Genomic DNA, 19950 nt, shown 5'->3' with positions numbered 1-19950 from the left:
TACTTAAGTTGTGTAGCACGAATGCCTCCTGACACGGTCGATTCTCGAAGAATTATTCCTTTCCTCGTTTAGCTCTCGTCTTGTTACACTCGAAATATTTTTCAGTCCTTGGTGTACTTTCCCTCGACGCATCCTATGAACGTGGATCAGAGGGACATTCACTAGGCTGGTAACACGTCGTTGGGGCAAAAGTATCAATGTCTTCTTTCGTGTACGTGAGGAAACTTTGCTCTCTTCTTCGTGGAGAACACGGGTGCTAAATTTTCGACGTGTTCACGAGGATGATAAAAACGCGAGGAATCGCCGACTTTCGTGTCCTGTCTAAAGCAACGTCCACGATGGATGATACTCGAATGAGCTAGTCTAACCGTCGATCATAATTTATCATAATTATTGTTGTTATTATCATTATATGTATATACGTATATATATACATATATATATATATATATATATATATATATATATATATATATATATATACTTTTATATATAAAAAAGTGATGAGATTTTTGTAACTATCTATCGTTTAACAGTGAAGACGTATTTTCTTTGTTGTCTTTATGTAAAGAAACCTCGATCCTCCACATTCTTCATCTTTCCCATTTTCATCGGTCTCCGTTCACGTTCAGCCACGTCCTGGAGTTTCTTTCGACAGCGCTGTAGCTTCTTTTTCTATATGTATGTAATATATGTATATAATACACGTACTGTATGCATATTGAGTATATCGTACTATGTGTTCGTTCGTGACTTGAAAGAGGCAGTATTCCTCGATGGCTTCTCCATCGTAAAAGGAAGTCACCAAAAACTGACATCCGTATCGGCACGTCTTTCCTTTTCCTTCCTTCATTCTGTTTCTGTGCACGCTATCGCGCCGATCGATTTTTCCGCGCTGAAATAGGACCCAAGAGAACCCGTCTCTGTCTAAATATCAGCGATCGAACGGTGAACTCACAAAAAAAAAAAAAGAAACGAAAAGGGCCTATTGTGATTCGCAAATGTCGTTTGAAAGAAAAAAAACGTCGGAGGTGTGTATATGTGTGACGAGAACTGAGCGAGCTGGCGGTTTTAAAAAAATAACTGAAACGCCACGTTTCATTTTTTTTCCAAGTACTTTTATTCACCTTATACTCGTACGATTTCCAAAAAAAGGCTGATTCCTTCTCTTACTTTCTCGCCGTTTATCTGTCGGCCGCTGATGCGTCACACTCGATTCGATAATAAACGTGTTCCCATGCACTCGATAAATCAAACGTATCCTTTTTTTTTATTTTTTTTTTTTTTTTAAAGAACAGTTCCTCGTATCCGTGTCCGTGGATAAGAAAAACATTTTCGAAAGAGAACGAAAAAATAAAAAGAACGACAAAGTGTTCTGGCTCGCAAACTTTTGTGCCTTCTTCCGTCTTTCTTTTAGTTGCATTCTCTTGCGCGTACCGTTACTATGACTAGAGACTTAATAAATCGGTAATTTTGCATGCTATTCGTCGACAGTATATATATATATATATATTTTTTTTTATGTTGTATTCGTACAAAGAATAAGAAACCATATTGCTTCTGTGGCTCGAGGCTTCGAAATACAAAAATGAGAAGCCTCCACCGAAGAGGCCACGGAATCGCGAAATACAAAAAGCACAGATCTTCTGTTTCCATTTAGTTTGTTTGTTTATTTTTTTTCGTAATTTTCTCGTCCAGTATCCTTCTTCCTTCGTCTCGGTGGATCTAATGTGCACGCCGCGTTCTATATTGTCCCTGTCTCGTGATCCCGTTCGAAATCGCGACGATGAAGTTTCGTCGCGTCGAAACCGAAGGAAGAAGGTTCTCTCTCCATATCGCCACGATGGCGCGGAGAAATGATCGTTTTCGTTTTTTTTTTTTTGTTGCTTCTGTGTCTCTTTCGTTTGCCTAATTGGTCGCTAGAAGATATGGAGGCGTGTGACATAAGCGAGATTAGTCGAAAAGAGTTATATCAAAAAACCGATTATAAATGTTACCGTTTCAAGAAAGTGTAGGTTTGTTTTCTCGTCCACTCGTAAACGCGATGTAGAATAATACGTCTTTAGTAAACTCCTCTCAGAGATTTCTCGGTTTTCTCCCCCCATTTTTTTTTTCTTCAACCGTTATTAGTCAGATTACACACGCTTGTCCCGTTAGGAAAACAATTGTTGCTATTCGCGTTCCGGAAGCCACGCTTCGCTTTCACCGTGATATTCCATCATTCTATACCCCGCCGATGATACCGACAGAAATGATCGACAGGTCAGTTAGCACAAACAATTGTACTCAAAGGAAAACGAAAACGTACACGAAGTTCCGTTTGTCGCTACCGAACGGGAATACAATATAAAATATACGAGAGAAAACGAACAACGCTTGACCGAGAGTCGAGGAAACGAATTAAAAAGAAATAAAAAAAAAAAAACAACAAAAGACAGTATGGCAGCGTGGTCGCCGGAAAGCGATTGGACCGTAATCCTACGGTACTGAACAAGTGGATCCATCGTTATCTCCTTAGATACTTATATATTAAATATTAATAATTATAAATTACAATCATCGTTAATATTAATATTAAACATTATCATTCTCCTTAGATATTTATATATTAAATATTAATAATTATAAATTACAATCATCGTTAATATTAATATTAAACATTATCATTAATATTATTACTTTAAATGCATACACAGTTTAAACACCTATTTTTTTTCCGACAAAAAGAGTACAGAATAGGGTAAGGAGAGAAAGAGATGAATGGAGGAGCGACGGAGGGAATAGACATGAATGGAAAGAGTCGTGGGTGGGGTAAGTAGAATTGAGAAACACACGATAGGCAAAAAAAACGGGCAAAGAAACGAAATTTGTTTTTTCAGGGATGATAGTAGAGAGTGAAAAAGGACAGGGACATTGAAGAGAGAAAAGAAGAGACGAAAGAACGACGAGGGTGTGAAAGAGAGAGAGAGAGAGAGAGAGAGAGAGAGAGAGAGAGAGAGAGAGAGAAGGTTTGGTCTCGCGGTCCGTAGCTTCGATCCGTAATTCTTTGGGTCCTATTTCAATGGAACTTCTAGGACGATTTTTCGCGTCGAGAACACGTGCCTTCCTCGTACGTTCGAGGGCTGCTCGGTGCTGGACCGATACTAGAGAAAGATTGTGGGACTCTGCTCTGGCGAGAGTTAGGAGGAACTCTTCTCGGTCTCGCTGCCTTCTATCTAGAGGAATAGGGAATAGAGGCTACAAACTAAACGATTACACGTTACATTAAATATTCCCCTCTCTTCGTATTTTTATGCTGGTCCCCTCGCGTGCGTGCGTGCATAGACCCGCGGCGAGGCGAAAATACATAGAATTCAGGATACTCTCATCCGTGTGAACTCGTCTTTTTATCGTTACTTTGTCCGTCTGCGTTCAACGATGTGTCCATTTCACGTGCAACGGATCCGAATAAATTTCGTACGAAAGATGCGTAACAATTGGCTTGAAGGAACAACTTAGGAGTATCATGATTCTTTTGCCGTGTTTCACTGTGTTTTTCTTTTTCTCTTTCTTTCTCTCGTGTGGATTCTCATTTTGATTGACATGTATGAGCCACGCGCGCGCGGCTTCGAGACCTTTCGCTCAACCTTGCACATCCGAAATTCGTTCATCTTCTTAACAATCTCTTGTAACACGAACATTCACTCAGCATGTCGAAAAACAGAACAGATACATATATAAAAAAAAAAAAGAAACAAAAGAACAAGAAAGTTTAGGATGGTCTATATAGCAGAGGTCTATACAAAATAAATAATGATACATCTATAAAAAATTAATCAAAGATATTAATGCAAACTCGGCGGATACAGTCACAAGAAACGACTTCAATCTTCGCCGATCCTTTTTTCCCCCCCCCGTGTCGTTCGTTCGCACCCCCGGAATAGGGCCGGCAAGATGGCTCGCGAAGAAACATGACAAATCGAAAGATCGAAAAGAAAAGAACGGGAAAACAAGAATTAGACGAATAAGAAATAAGGTAAAACATGATCGGAGATAGTGTGACTTTAATACGTCCATGGGTTCGTGGATCGCCTGTTACGTAATTAATGGCGGATACCTTTTGTTTACGGTACTTCGCGTTTGTGTGCAAATGTATGTAGTTTTTCTATGTACGTATTTAATACACGTGCGTACGGTGTGCGTGTAGGTTGAATGCAATATGCGAGATTATCGTAACTTTGGCCGCCCGTCAACATACGTATATATATATATATATACACACACACATATATATATATATATACACATAGTTTTCATGATCGTGTATTTGCTTTTGTGCCATGCACGAGCGGCCGTGTTTTTCGTTCTTTCATTGTATCTCGCCTGGTACGACTTGCTTCGTGCGTGTCGAGAAGAACATAAAATCAATCGCCGGAGCAGCCGTGTCGGCGCTTCATCGGCAGTGAACGCTCGGAATCTTTATTTTTTTTTATATATATTTGTTCGTAATAGAAACGCTTCTTTCTTCCGTGGAACGAGCCACCGGCCGTACGATGATCGTCTACGTTTTCTGGTCTGTAACCTTCGTAAGCTGGGATAATCATCGAGGAGAGGCTATCGAAGGTGTGTACGTGTACGTGTGTGTGTTTGGTGTGTGTGTAACAGCACGTGCTCTTCGTAGGTTCGCCAACAGTGATCGTTGAGAAAGGGTATTAGAGAAAAGAAGTGTGCACACGACACCCGGAGAGATTTGGCTCTGTCTACGCCTTGGTGCTCCTCTCCGTTTCGCCGTTCTTCCTTTCACCGCGCGCTTTTTTTTCCTCGATCATCCATTGATAATATACGTTCGATCGTCGGGCGAACGATGTGTGTATTCGTACTAGAAGCGCTGATATTCACGAGTCATTTTATCGCCGACCTTGCCACGTCGCCAGGTCAAGTCGACGACGCGTCTCCGGTAGTCTTTTTTACCACCACAACCCAAAACGTTCTTAAATTCGCTGCTGCTGCCGCCGCCGCCGCTGCTGTTGCTGCCGCCGTCGTGGCCTTTCTTACTACTGTTCTTGGTCTTGCTGTTGTTCGTGTCTATCGGTTGTCCAAACTTTCTGATCAAAGTCAACTCTGGTGAACCAGGCGAGTAGTTCGCCTCCATCGAGGATACGGACACGCCGACTTCGGTGGTCAAGTGGTGGTACTTAATGCTTATACTGTATGCTGATTGGCTGCAGTTGGTTCTTTGGAGGAACGTCTTGGGATTAACCCCAAGTTAGTTCCAAATACGTAGGAACGAGTCCCAGGAGCCCGTCGCTACCGCCATACCATCCTCCGTGACGCCCAGACAAGATACACGATTATCGTGGCCGGCAAGGATTCCTACGAAACAAAAATAAGACACTTCGGAGAAACCCGTGGTTTCATCTCCTCGAACACGTTTATCACTAGAAAGTACACAGTATTTGTGAATCAGAATAATAATTTCGACAAAAGAGTCAAATATACGAAACAAGAGGTGAATGTGACGATAAGGTTCTTCTGCCTTAGGAAGAGAAATATATTAACTATGGAAGACTCTTGTTAATCCAATTAGCGAGTCAATTTGAGTACTGACATGTGTCTTGGTCACTGAGCTCTCTAAGTTGAGCTAGTTATTAAAAACACAGTAGAAACTGGAAGTCCTGTTTAAATATTACAAGAAAACAAAAGTAAAATATGCTGTATGAGTGGAAAGTACGTAAAGAGTGAACCAAGAGAGAAGGGCTTGAAATAAAATTTCTCGTCTCTCGTAGGATTATTGCTGTCAACAGAAATAAGAACGTACCAGCTCGTTCAACCTTCATGGAGTCCCAGACGTTGCAGTTGAAGTCGTCGTAGCCGGCCAGCAATAATCTACCGCTCTTGCTGAACGCTACGCTCGTGATACCGCAGATAATATTGTCGTGGCTATACATCGCCAGTTGCTGATCCGCCCTGATGTCGAACAGTCTGCAAGTCGCGTCGTCCGAACCCGTCGCGAAAGCGTATCCATTAGGGAAGAACTGTGTACGATAAAATGAAATTTTGTTCATGACTCAGCGTGTCGATTTAACTTTCTCCGGGTAATCTAAAATAACGAAGGGACAAGAGCTCAGACATTGAAAAAAGACAAGCCCTTACCGTGACAGCGTTGATGTCACTCTCGTGACCCGGGAAGGTCTGCTTGCAAGATCCCTCACGAATGTCCCAGAGCTTTGCACTGGCGTCACACGCACCGGAAACGAATGTGCGGGTGTCTGGTGCCAAGGAGAGGGACATTACGTCGCCCGTGTGTCCAATAAAGGAGGTACACTGTTGACCAGTTTCTATGTCCCACAGGGCACTGGTTAAGAAAAATAAAAAAAGTGTCCATTGCTAAGGGTCTAAAAACACTCCTGCGGATGATATAATTACCAATTGGGAAATGGGATGCCGTGTGAACAGTGGGAAAAGATGGATCATTGTGCGATTTTTATTGTACAATCATTTTTAGTCTTCGCTACTGCGTTTACAATGCATCATCGTCCGAAGTGAAACTAGATTACTCTCACTGCTTTAATTCGAATTCGAAAGTAACTGACGGTAGCTGTTAATAGGAATCCGGAGCAACGTGGTGGATCATCGAGGCGATAAAATAAACGTTCCCTTACCAAGTCATGTCCCCAGAACTAGTGACAATTTGGTTGTCGTCATAGAATCGACAGCAAGACAAGTACCCAGTGTGACCAGGTAGTTCTCTGCTGACTCTTACGTTTCCTTCCCTAGTTTTAAGACTATAGATGGAGCAAATGTTGTCCAGCCCACCGCATGCCACGTAACTACCAGACGGTGCATACGCACAGGTCATCACCCACGAGGACCGCAGGGGGATCGCGTGAACTTTGTTGGTGGTGTAACTATCCCAGACAATTAGTTTTCCATCTTGCGACGCCGACACTAAGTTTCTGGCGAGCAAAGGAAACAAGGATTACGCTTCGAATGTTTCGCTAGAAAATTTCATTACAATCACAGGATCAAGTATAATACCGTACCTTGAATCACTACCCCAATGCATCGCGTAAATCTTGGCTAAGTGACCGCGAAGCGTGCGTCTCGTGCGCATCTGTATCCGACCAATTGGCTCCATGCCGGACGTGGCCTGAACCAACGTCGTGTCGCATGCTGCTTTCCTAGCATCCTGAACACCAAAAAAAAAAAAAAAACGAAACAATTAATCGAAACATCGTGACGAAACAGACTCTATTTCTTTTTTTCTTTTACTCTCTCAGCTCAAACGGTTCATTACAGACTAAACGTCAACCATTTCCAAGGTACACGTCAATCGACCGCGGGAAGGCTAATGAGCCTCGCGAAAAAAAAAAACTTTCGTTCCGACCTCACGGTGCGCGTGTACGAACCTCATCGACGAAAAGGTCAAATGTCGCGCTCGAATAGCGACACACAATTTCGTGGATGCGGAAACCCGAAGAATCCCATAAATTACAGCGAAACTCCTGGAAGAAACAAAAGAAAAAGCAAAGAGATTCACGATCCGAAAGAACCGGCCGGACAAATCGCGCAGAGTCGACGACTCTTTCCATTGACCTTTCGGGAAGCATGTAACTGAGAATGCAACAGCGTGCTCATACTCGAAGAATGCACTTATGATACACGGCTGGAGGAGTCCTAATTAACGGCGCGTTCCTTCCAGATAGGTACGAGGAGAATACGAATCTGTTTCCATGGAAAATACGAACGAACATGCTTAAATGAGTTCCAGCACGATTTCGAAATCGAAGGAAGAAAACAGGAATACGGGCAGAAAATCGAGTCGTTGAAATATCGTCGATGTACGTTAAAAACGTTCGTTCTATTTATCGCAAGCCCGCGCGGGTATTACCGTGCACACACATACACGGTCGACCGATGCGTGTAATTTTACGCACGCTGGACGAAGGGAGAAAAAGAGAAACACGAGGATAGAGAAGAAACACGACGGGAAGCAGGGGCAAAAGAGAGAGAGAGAGAGACAGAGGGAAAGACGGAGCGGGACGGTGGCGTATTGATCAGAGAGAAGCGACGGTTATGCCGCGCCCTACCACCACCACACACCACACACACACCTCTGCTCCACCATGTCTCGTTGCTTCCACGTTTTCACCGTGTACACAGGGGGGTGGGGGTACCGATTGGCATCGATGAGGATTTTCCACTGGAAAGAAACTCCTAATTCATCGGTAACGTTGATAAGAGATCCCGAACGATACACACGGTGGGACGATTGGGAAATATAGATCCAACTGACCGGTAATCGATCGGATTTTGATGTTTGTCTTATGGGGGCTAGTATAGGGGATCGAATGGTTCAGCGTGAATTACTCTCTCTCTCTTTTTTTTCAACGGAGTTACAAGGAAGAACGACATTGTTCGGTCTTACCGATGCTTGAATGGGACGAGTGGATTCGGGGATGATAGGGCAGGCGATCTCATAATACTATTTATAAAAGGATTTTATCGTGGTACCGAATATTGATTTTGGGAGGAACAAAATGTACCTGTGTAATACGTGTGTAACAGGGTTTAGGAAACAGCGATTGCGAATTAAGTGTGTATGTATATTAATTGTAGATGCGAAGGGAGGCTGTAAAACAGAGATGGGCTGTAAAATATTCGAAGAAGGGCCGACGGAAATAATTCTTTTACGAATAACGTTGACGATTCCGTTTCAACCCCTTAGGGTCGAGGACGGAAAATAAAAAAAATTGCTGAGTCGTTAGGGACGGAACAGGGGTTGGTTGTTTAATGCCAAGTGCACTTCGAGCCAAGAGACGCCCTAGACTTTTTTTTTTCTTCATTTCAGACAATACAACCGCTGTTGCATGGAGAACTGTTGCTTTGCCCCCGATGTCTCCGAGATCGCCAGCAAACAAGCAGAATGTGCGAAAGTGTCGGACCAATTTTAACGACAAAGCCTAGCCAGCCCCTTTTGTTTAGCAACGACATATGTCAACGAAATTATTCTGGAGCAGTCCGTGTTAAAGCGTTGCGGGCAAATATCGAGAATACCGCCCAATGCTATCTCGACTCGCTATCGGTTACGGTTTGGAGATAATTCATTGGCAGGAAACTGCCGTGATATGAAATTCCGTACCGTGTTGAAATATATAAACCAATAAACCAACTGAAGAAACATAGTGGTATTAAATGCTCGTACATAAATTAAAGAGCAATGGACTGAAAATCTTTATCGATTAAGAATCTAAGGTAAACGTTCCATAATTCTACGCACCTAAAAATTATTCTATTAACATTGATTATCAAGTCACCAACCCCTCCCCTCAATTAACCCACGAGGTCGTACTCGATCCTATAATTCCTCTTGTGCTGTCCCCACTCTTTTTCATTATTCTTCTTTTACTCTATTTACTATAACTCATATACCTCAATTATTGTTCCTTATCACATCAATAAACAGAAATACAAGTACAAGATAATAACTTTAATACCCGTCTGAAAATGGTAAAAAAAATCTCGGATCGGATCTGACCCCACCTTATCAAATACAACCTTAAAACCCACCTTACCATTGGAGGGTTAATTTAAACGTAATAAACACAAGTAAACAGTTGCAAATACAATAACCGAATAACAGCAGCACACCTGTTAATTACGTTCATTTAGAATAAATGGGGATGAACTTACTCGAACGGCATTCTTCAGGGCCTCCGCCTCCTGACGGAGGTTGTCGAGCTCGCTCATGATGCCCGTCTAGCGATACGTCGATCACGGGAGAACACCCGTCAAGGGTGGGAAGTGGGTGTCTCGTAAGGAGGTGGTGGAGGTGGTTGCACCCCCCGGCGAAGCTTAAAACGTGGTTCTCGAGGGGGCGACGAGCGGCTTCTATCTCGCTCGAGTTCTCACACGGAGGCGGTCGGTCGGGGCCCGGTGTCACGCCGTCGACGCTTTTTCCGGCGGCCAACGAATGTCCTCAGGCTTTCCACCACCGGGAACAGGAAGAGGAGCAAGAAGAACGAGCCTCCCCCTCCAGCAGGTCCCACCGTTCACTCCCAGGCCCTCTCTCTGATCTGCTGCTGTCACGGCTTCCGTTTCCGCCGCTACCACCGGAACCAGAGCCAGGCCACCGCTGACTCTCCCGCCCCTCGCGCCAGCTTCGACACCTCCTAGCGAGACCGTTGCCACCCCTGATAACAAATTCGTGAGAATTAGATTCCTTCGATGCTCTATATATCCATCTTACCATAAAGACAAAAAGAATCGATCGATTCAAAGGTTTTCAAGTCTTCCAGACTTAAAAACCTTCTGCTTCTCCAACTTTAACTTTCGAATACTGATTCATTGGATGGTCAAACAATAGAGTGCTGGAATAGAATATTGTGGTTTTTTGCAATGTATTAGATAATTTATCGTCTCAGACTACACACGGTCCACGGAAACATATTTACTGTTCTATTTTCATCTTCCGACTCGGCGCATTCGTGTCACGGACGGAACATTTCTTTTTTACGTTTGTGCATTAGTAGAGCATCATTAATCTTCCGTTAGATAAAGATGATATCCAGCTCTCGGTTTTTACGAGAACCGACTCCCCCGCTGTCTTCTATTCCCGGCTTGAATTCACGCCGCTCGGTGAACCCGACGAAACATGAATGTTTCTCGAAGTTTACCCGTGGCTATTTTTAACTAACCGAACAGATTACGTCCCAGCTGAGGTAATCTATGAATTTTTTTCCAGGAAACCCATTATTAACAAGTTCTGGTCTCTCGACTAGATCCGAAACTTACGGCCGTTCCCTCGACATCGACCATATTTTCCACAATTTCGCGTCACTCCATGTTAACTATACATTCGCTCTGTACACCGAATAATTTCCCCGGTCGGTTAATTTTTCAGTTTCCATCGGAATTCGGTGGGCAACGAGCGTCCTTCACCTCCAAAAGGTCTCACAACCCGGGGAATCCGAGGGTTGTCGATCTGCCGCAAGGTGTTCTCATTTTCCGGAACCGATGGAATCGCTCGGCGCATGAGCAAGCACTGTGACACCGAGCACGATACCCGGTGTCTCGATGAAAAACCAATCTATCGTTAACAAAAACCGATGCATCTCCCCTAAGCTCTTTCCATAATAAGAAACACACTAAAACCACACGAACCGCACATATTCAAATTACAACCCCAAGCCTAAACCTCTATCAGAGCACTGAAACGACCAGCCAGACGAACTTACACGCTCCGTTCGTCTTCCACTCTTGTCAGAGCGTCATGGATCCCGAGGAAACATAACCTCCCGGCGAGCAACGTTCCTGAGAAGGGCGACGAGTAGCTTCAAGGAACCCGTCTTCCACCGCCAGATTGCGCCGTCGATGGAACGCCAGAGAAATTCCGGTAAAAGGTGTCACCCAGGTAGAGGGAAAAAGTCCTGCAAAACGCGAGTGCCCGTGGTGCTCTAGCACGGTAGAGGTACGACGGCTACGATACGCACGCACACGTAGGACCGGTGAAACGCGCCCATTGGTGCGAGTTCTCTTTTCATGCCGCGTTCACAAGAACCGTCGAAGCAAAGAATCGATGAACAGTCGTGGCGGCGGCTCGCCCCACTCGTTCCGTCTCACTCGCGCTTTCACCCTACGGCAACGTTCTCTCTCACTCTATCGCACCCTACCCTTTCTGTCGGCTGTTGCTCGCCTCGGGGGTGCACAACACGCGAGACGACACCGTATCCCACACGATATCTTCCACCCACGACACGCGTTTATTGTGTCGGTTCGAATGCACGACGAGAGACCACGATCTTACACGCGGTTTACCGGAACCACACCCAGGGAGGAACAACGCCGTGGTTTCGAGAGAAGATCGCCGCCTGGGCGGATGAAAGCAAACGGGGGAGGGAAGGGATAAGCGACGCTGGCGCCACGGCGCCTGTGTACCGGCTGACTACCGGCGTCGACAGGACGCCATTGTCGAGCGTGTGACAGGTTGCCGTTGTTTGGCGGTTCTGATATCATGACGGCCACTTTTTTTTTCCGCTAAAAGGACTCATCGATGATGAACTTGAAGGAGAGGGTTCGAATTTTAGGGATGGGTTACCTGTCTGGTCAACCTGTTAGAGGATATATACACGTTTGGGAGTAACTGGAAGGAATTTCAGACACCGAGGATTCACTCTAAATTAGATCCTCAAGAGCTTGATGGGCTGTCTGGAAAGTTGGAGTATCATCGCTTCGCGAACCCTCCCTCCCAGGATGCTCCGAAATTCTATTAATTTCTGAGGGACTGGTATCGATCAACCCTCGAAACAATCCCAGAAGAATCTACTCGCAAAAGTCCCAACCATGTCACCCAGTTCTTGGTTCGAGTTTTTACGGGTTGCGCGAGGGAAAATGTTCAATCAGGCGCCAGGAGCTCAATCCACGGCGGAATGTGCAATTAACGAAGTAGAACGCGTATATGAGATTTATCATAGAAAAACTCCTCCGCCCTAACGGGTACGACCTACATACCATTTTATCGCCGTTATCACGGAAGAAGCGGAAAACGATTCCCCGTGTAATATCCACGCGAATCGTCTAGCTCCGTCGTTCCCGTGGCTGGTGGGGACCAGAGGCTCCTCTATCATCGAAGGGATACCTAGGCCATCATCCTACACGCGTTCCCGGATGCACAAATGGGAGCAACAGTTGAACCACACGGGTCAACGTCCAATACGGTCTCTATCTCTCTCTTACTCTGCCGGTCTCCCCATCTGCTTCGAACCGACTGTACACAACCGCGAGGCTGCCAAGTACCTCACACCAAGTGTGTACTTCGACGGAGAACCCTGGCACGGCCCAACGGTCTCCGCAACGGGCGACAAAGAATGGCAGAGAAACCGAGAACGAAAGGTCTAGCGAACCCCGATACACAGAACCGTGCCAACGGTTTACGTTGGACGCCTGTTGGAGTTGCACCTGCCACCACTCGGTTCCAATCACCGAGTAACCCTCTGGGTGTGTTTACCTGGTCAGCGTGCCTCGATGCTTCGCCAACACCTTTCGTTTTCTTTTTTTTTTTTTTTCGGGGTAAACTGTTGCCAGCCGCTGAACATGCGGAAATCATTTCAGTTATCGATCCCTGATAGATTCAGTATTTAGAAAGACAATTTCTCTTTTCGTAATCGAAATCGTTGCACTTGTAATGATTGTACAGACTCTTCTCGATTATTGTCTCGAAGTCAGGTCCGCATCGGGACAATAATCTTGTAGGGAGAAATGTTTCAGACCCTCGTATGTTCGTTTTTTGTCCGAAGCCCGAGCAACAAAAGCGGTTTCCACGGTGGAATAACGCCTGGACAATAATCGTGTAGGACAAGCCAGACGATAATCGAAAGGAGTGTGTACTTCGGTTCCAGTGAATGAACCGATGCTTGAGCCTTGAACATCAGCCACACATCTACCTAACGTAATGTGAACAGAGTGTGAAAATGTTATTTAAGTGATTGCCTAAGGTCATTACTCTTGTTCTAGTATCTTAGAGAACTCAGCAACCGATCTCTAGATCCCACACGTTCGAGGAATTACAACATCGGCCGCGAATAATTGGGCCTAAACGATGATCAAATGGATCCTAACGATATTAATTACAATGTATTCTTAGGTGAAACGGCTACGTTACAGCCCGTTCCGTCTCTGTCCGAGAAATGATATAGTGGCATTACAGCTGATGACTGTAATTCACATCAGCACGACCTACTTTCGAAACGCGTGGAATCAGAGATGATCGAGCTTCCAGCAGCGACACACGATGTGGCTGGATTGTTAGGTTCTGTTAATAAACGTTCTATCGATCAGACAGAGTAGTCGAGAATCATTCGCGATCGCCGACAACAAACATCGCGGTTGATTCACATCGGTCCTGGTCACGAATTTCAAGCTCGAAATTCATAAAGAATACATTTTCCTTGCGAATCCTCCAACTTTCGGCGTGAAAACACACACAGACACACCGTCTGAGAATAGGTACGAGCATAAAGAACGCGTCAGGCTTAAAATAATCCGTGACGCAAGCCGATCGATCTATCAATCAATCTGCAAACTGCACCGCAAAGAGAAACACTTGTTCGTTTTGTTCCGAACGGCTTCTCCCCGTTTGAAAGCATCGATCGCGAAGACAGACGTAAATTGTGCCCGTTCCGAGGAGCGCACCTACAATCGCGCGCGGGCGATCTATTTAACGCGGCCTGTGACTACCAGGCAGGTGGTGGTGCAACTATCGATAAAACTGTCTCAGAGAAGAAAGAAAAAACATAATCGAAAATTAACCGACTCCTATACGAATCCCGTTTAAGAATTCAGAGCAGAAGTTAATTTAGGTGCAGCTATGAGTCACCCAACTACGCGACACTACGTCTATATTCGCGATCATATGCGACTCTAGGCAGTATAAAGAACAAAAACATACATAAAGCATAGATCGACTTCAACTGTGAGGAAATCAACCTCAAAGACCAGCACCTGTAATGTTCCCAAGATACTCTAAGGGTTCGAAAAAGGGATGTGTCGGTGGGGTCTTTCGATCGACGATTTCTCTCAAAGAAAATATTTTTTTGAATCTAAGTGAGTATAGATCCACCGCAGACGAACAAAAAACGCGTGCTGAGAGATCGAGAATTGATCGAGGATACTAAGGGATGGAACAAAACGGGAGAGTAATGATCCAGTCGAGAAATTCTTTCCCTTGGTTTTTCTAACGTACACGTCGGTGATACATTTAAGATACGTACCCAGCGTAAGGGGTTGTGAAAAGGAGGACGTGTAGGGGTTGACGAATCCCAAGCGGGCTGGGGCGGGATGGGCGATACACTACTGCAGAGGTGATGGCAGGTGAATGACGTCAGAAGGCAGACTGTGTGACGTCAGAAAGTAACCTGAATATGGAACTTCCGATGGGAAGACTTTCTTTTCACGATCTGCGGCGCGATTTGGCACGAATTTCATTCGACTTACCGAGCTTAATGTCTCTCCTTGAATTTTTCAATATTTTCGTATGCGTACGTTTACAATCGGTTTGGAAAATGGAACCTCGAACAGACACGTGGCTGTATATTTAATGGTAATTCTGAACGGAGTTCGAATTTCGATGGAGTTGAACCGCATCGTTGTGCTGCGTGAAGAAATTAAGCCGCAAATAGATCGTTTCGCTATTTTTACGGATCACCGTGACGTCAGAAGGGGAGAGAGAGAGCGAAGCAGGCACTTGAATGTTTGGATTAACCAAGAATCCAGAAGGCTCGTGGACCAGCTTCGAGGAAATTAGACTCTCGTGAAGAGGCATACCGTCGTTCGAACACTCCGAACCGGTTCATTATCGGTCGCGTTATTCTCTGATTGGTTCAATTGCACCACTGGACGAGCCAAAGATTAGACTTTTCGGTCAGATTGTATACATTAATCTTCGTTAGTACCCTCCGCGTAATTGCCAAGAGTATAGTACCGTTGAAGATCCGGTAACACTCGAGAATAAAGTTTCCGAAAGAATAAATTCGAGTCTCCCGGGGGAAGTTTCAGTTGGACACGAACGGTCGAGGACGTAGCTTCGGCTGTAGAATCAACAACCCTTTTTTCGTCGGCTCGTTTTCAACTGGTCCGTCCGACGAGCAGGCCGAAAGGAGGGATAACCCATGGCGGACGAAGGGGAACTCGCAACAGGACGTGACCCCGCAATGGAGAGGAGGGGTTGGAGGGTGACAGGAAGGAAGGGAGGAACAGGGGGTTCGCCAGTGAAACACATCATTGGCATTGCTTTCGTGCCGGCTAAGTAGCTGGCGACCCACTAACCGTCCTACGAAACCCGATCGTCATTTGCGATCGTGTTTTCTATCGAAGAAGAGTGCAGAGAGGATACTGCGTGCGCGATACGCGGCCCTGTTATCTACGAGGATTTCGACTGGTTTCGAATAGCAGGGTCGATAAGCATTATTTACACGCACCGAGAATCAAGATTGCTCCTTGAACGTTATCGCGAATGTAACTTCTACGTCTGACGAATTGCAATAAATTGTGAAAACGTTACTTCGAGCTCGTTCACATGGCTCGACCGATGAACACCTTATCGACACATCATTTCCGTTAAACTAAGGGAAAACCGATGTTTGTTTGTAACACAAGAGTGTCATATACCTCCTTGTTTTCTACGAAGACTTCAGCCTATGCCCCAGAAACTTGGCAAGAAATTTCAATCTTATAACACGAGCATTAAATGGATGTATGTACCCAACGGATCGGTCGATAAAACGTTAAGATGGTCAGGTTTGAGTCGATGGCGATCGATCGATAGAAATATCGTTTTCAGTTATTGATCGGTAAAGGTTCACTTATCGTTCCCGCGAATTCACGGCTATCTGCCGGATCCGTGTGAGTCACTCGCGGCCAAACGCAATTGATTCCCGGTCAATCGAGGGGTGCAGGACCGATAACAGATACCATCGGCGTCGCATCTTTCAAGTGGAACGCAGTCAATTGAGCCGGAGGCACACACCACCACTTGTCTTGGGGACTACGACGACTTTCGAACCAATTAAAGACGATTAAGACAGCTGCCAGCAGCAATTGGCCGGCCAATCGCGGACCAGACTGCGTCTTCCCGCGGTACCGGCCGAGTCGTCTTTTTTTTCCTGCTTTGCCAGAACCGCGGCGTTTCTTCTCGTGATCTCGACAGAACCGTGGACTTTTCCCCAGTCAAAGCTTATAATTCCTCGAAGAACGGATAGAATTCTCCGTGCAAAAAGGTGAATCAATCGCGGATTAAAATTATCTTCGGACGATAAGAATGAAACGTTTCAAAATCGGCCGGTAATTCCTCAAGGTCGCCCCCCCCCCCGATGCGCAACTCGGTTATTCCATTTCCTTTGTCGTTCATTTTCCCCTCTGTGACTCAGACTGATCGGCAGAGTAAATAACTCAGCCACAAACGCCGCGCCAGAGAAGCGAAGTAACGATAACGAAAGCAACCGGCGCATTATCCAGCAATTCTGGTCGTTTGCGTCCTTTCTAAGACGAGTCGTTTCGAAAATTGCTTGTAACGCTCGTCTCTTCGCGGCTCTTGGAAAGCAACCCCTATAGGGGGTGTCCTTGGAGTAACCGTACAACAAGGACAGGACGCGTTCTTTGTATTTCGAAAATCAACGCTGGTCTCAAACGTGTCGCAGACGTCCGGAATGGGAATAACGGGACAAGCTTATATCGAGACGGCTCATTTCATTGAATTCCATTGGTCTGACTTCTAGGATACTCAACGATGAATCGAAATAACGTTTAATAGTTTAGCATGAAATATTATTCAACAATCTCAACTTTGAAATAGAATAATATATAGAAATCAGTAATAGATTTACGTTTAACGTAACGAAGACTCTCTAACGCAGAAAGTTGATTGGCAATGGAGTGCAATTTTTCAAAGTAAGTCTCGAATCTGTGATTGATCATTTCTCGAAGGCTCGTACGAGCGTGAAATGTTCAGCCTCGGGTAATAATTATGAAACGTGTGGCTCGATGATGAAAGTGTCATATTTTCGGCGAACACGTGTAGTACCCGATGCACAAAGTGGCGTCGCGGTATTTTTATCCGGCGGATTCACGTTTTCGCAAAAGTATAGCGTCCACGATACACCCGGGGGCTGCCGCGCAATGGGCCGCAGTTTGTTTTGCGCGGAAATTTCGGCCTCGACGCATTATGCAAGACTCCTTTTATTACGGTCCTCGTGCCGCCCGTGCGATAACTCGCGTAGGCTGGGCTACTAGTTAAATAAACGTCAACAACGCGGGTGTCACAACGAAAACAATTCCCCGCCATCTTATCGGCTGTTTCTCGTACGTGACCCCCGTTCATTTTTACACGGTTTTCTTCCTACTCGTGCATAATTATAAACCGGAGATAAGAAAACCGCAGCGAACGTCCGTGCGCGTGTTCACGAATGGTAATAATGCAAAAAAGAAAAACACAACGAATGCTATGCGTTAATATATCGATGTTATTCTTCCAATGGATGAATAATAATTTCTAAGCAATATATTACCATTCCGCTTCTATCATCCAATCTCAATTATTGCACAGTGATCATTGATCGACAATTAAAGAACGTAAATGAAGCTTATCTTTGATTTTGAATCAAATGGAACCCTGAACGAAAGAAATCTTTAATGTCCACCCTTAAAAATTAACCTATACAAATTTAAATTACTATAACAATTTTTTGGAGAACTAACAATAGAGAGGAATCTGTTTTTGATCCTGGTTTTTGTAAAATATCGTATAAAGATTTGACATAAACATTCCTAATCTAATTATTATTATTAATATGTAGTGTAGTACGGAAAGAAACTAGAACTGAAGGAAGTGGACATTTCGCACACATCCCGCTACTAAATACTAGACGCAGGCGTGCATTAACAGATAATGAAATACCCCGGCTTGCATCGTGAATTAATGGTTATTGATCCCCTATGTAAATTTGCAGTAATCTCGGGTATTGCCAGCGAGCCAGAAGTTCTGTTAAAAAGCCAGTTCTCGTGGTTCGCTATTCCGCGCCGGGCTCGTTAACAATTTCCGTCCCCCCAGATTCCTTTTACGCAGTGAAAATTCTTGTACGAGGAAAGTTCAGCTTAAGCAGGAAGAATCTCATTACCGCTGGAGCCGGCGGTTCTGACTCATAGGCTCCAGAAATCGATCGAAGAACGTTCAATCCGTTAGAATACAAACAAGATTGAGAATATTTCTCACCGGTGAACAATGTCGAATAGTATCGTGGAGCAAGGAACTGGGCGGAAACACGGTCTCGGTGTTAAAATAACCGCGATGACGGAACGGGAAAATTTGACAGCGTAGCCTAGGCGGCCGCCATCTTTGCTACTCGGAATCGTGTCGAAGGGCCGGCTGCGGCCACGACTAACACGTATCTAAATACGCGATACGATCGACGAAAATAGAAAACAGTGAATCATCATAAATAAATAATGATCGTCCTACCTGGAGCTCCCTAACGGAGCGACGCTTGCCAAAATTCCCGGTTCGATGTAACGGCCTCTCTGTCCCACGAACGACTCCTTTCTCGCTCTCTCTCCCTCTTTCTCTCCCTCCCTCCTGCTGCGGCGGGCCTTCTTCCTAGCCTCGATCTCTCACATCGATGACGATGCACTTTCCTTTTCACACGTCTCCGTCTCGAAACACTGTGGCCGAGAAACGGAGCGAAATAAACGCACTCTCGTCGACGACGTCTAACGACCGGGACGAGTCTCTCTCTCCGCCGCGGGACTATTTCGCGACACCACCGAGACCGCCACTTCGTTTAAGGTTAACTTCAGTCACTACGTGGAACGGATAGATATAAAAACACGGGCACGACGTATATCCCGCGATTGGTCTCAACCAGTCGAACGGTACGGCGTTCAGGCGGTTGTTTTCATTGATAACAAAAAATTACTGAGACGAAGCAAGCGGAGCTGCTGTCGCTGCTACTGCTGCTGCTTCACGGCTCTAGCGGGCGGCAGGGCGGGGCTCCGTGCTTCCAGTCTCGTGGACCCCGTACACCCCGTACGAAGTCGCCGGTACACGAAGAAACCCGAACACCGGTGGCGCCTCCTGTCGCGCGCCGCCAATTTCAAAATTGAAATGGGACGTCTTTCCGACGATTATTTTTTTATTTCTTCTGGCCAAATGCAAATTTGATTGAGATACATAAAGCAATTAAGAACTTACAATTTGTACATGCAATATTAGGGTCTCTTATGACAAGTGTAGTCGCAAACTGAACGAAATACGTCTTCCTTTCCTTCTTTACGTGTACTTCTTCATCCATGCACCTACAGTCCCGCTGCAAAATGAAAAATTCCATAGCCATCTAGCGACAATGTTTTGAATTATTTTTATTTAGTAGTAGTCCGAGAGATGGCAGATGAGTAATGTTTTAAATGTAAAAGGTCACGCCAGAT

The 19950-nt window shown here is 45.1% G+C and overlaps 1 protein-coding gene across 1 annotated transcript; it reads right to left on the bottom strand.

Moving 5' to 3' along the window:
- Positions 1–3746: 3746 nt before the first annotated feature.
- Positions 3747–19467, bottom strand: LOC107194194 (guanine nucleotide-binding protein G(I)/G(S)/G(T) subunit beta-1). The gene is made up of 7 exons (XM_015583778.1): positions 18989–19467; positions 9673–10172; positions 7023–7168; positions 6642–6935; positions 6133–6334; positions 5798–6014; positions 3747–5352 (listed from the first exon to the last, which is right to left on the bottom strand). The coding sequence occupies exons 2-7, from the start codon at positions 9727–9729 to the stop codon at positions 5246–5248; spliced, it is 1023 nt and encodes a 340-aa protein (XP_015439264.1). The 5' UTR covers positions 9730–10172; positions 18989–19467; the 3' UTR covers positions 3747–5245.
- Between the last annotated feature and the right edge of the window lie 483 nt (positions 19468–19950).

This window comes from Dufourea novaeangliae, unplaced genomic scaffold (assembly GCF_001272555.1).
Source record: "Dufourea novaeangliae isolate 0120121106 unplaced genomic scaffold, ASM127255v1 scaffold21, whole genome shotgun sequence".
Taxonomy (NCBI): Eukaryota; Metazoa; Arthropoda; class Insecta; order Hymenoptera; family Halictidae; genus Dufourea; species Dufourea novaeangliae.
This window is presented reverse-complemented; position numbering and strand designations above follow the sequence as displayed.

What these genes read in the sequence shown, in the direction of transcription:
- LOC107194194 (XM_015583778.1), bottom strand. Translation starts at nt 9,729, where the DNA reads ATGAGCGAGCTCGACAACCTCCGTCAGGAGGCGGAGGCCCTGAAGAAT. An exon ending in CCCTGAAGAATGCCGTTCGA is followed by an intron (nt 7,169 to 9,672) that starts GTAAGTTCATCC and finishes TTTGGTGTTCAG; the next exon opens with GATGCTAGGAAAGCAGCATG. An exon ending in AGTTCTGGGGACATGACTTG is followed by an intron (nt 6,335 to 6,641) that starts GTAAGGGAACGT and finishes TTTCTTAACCAG; the next exon opens with TGCCCTGTGGGACATAGAAA.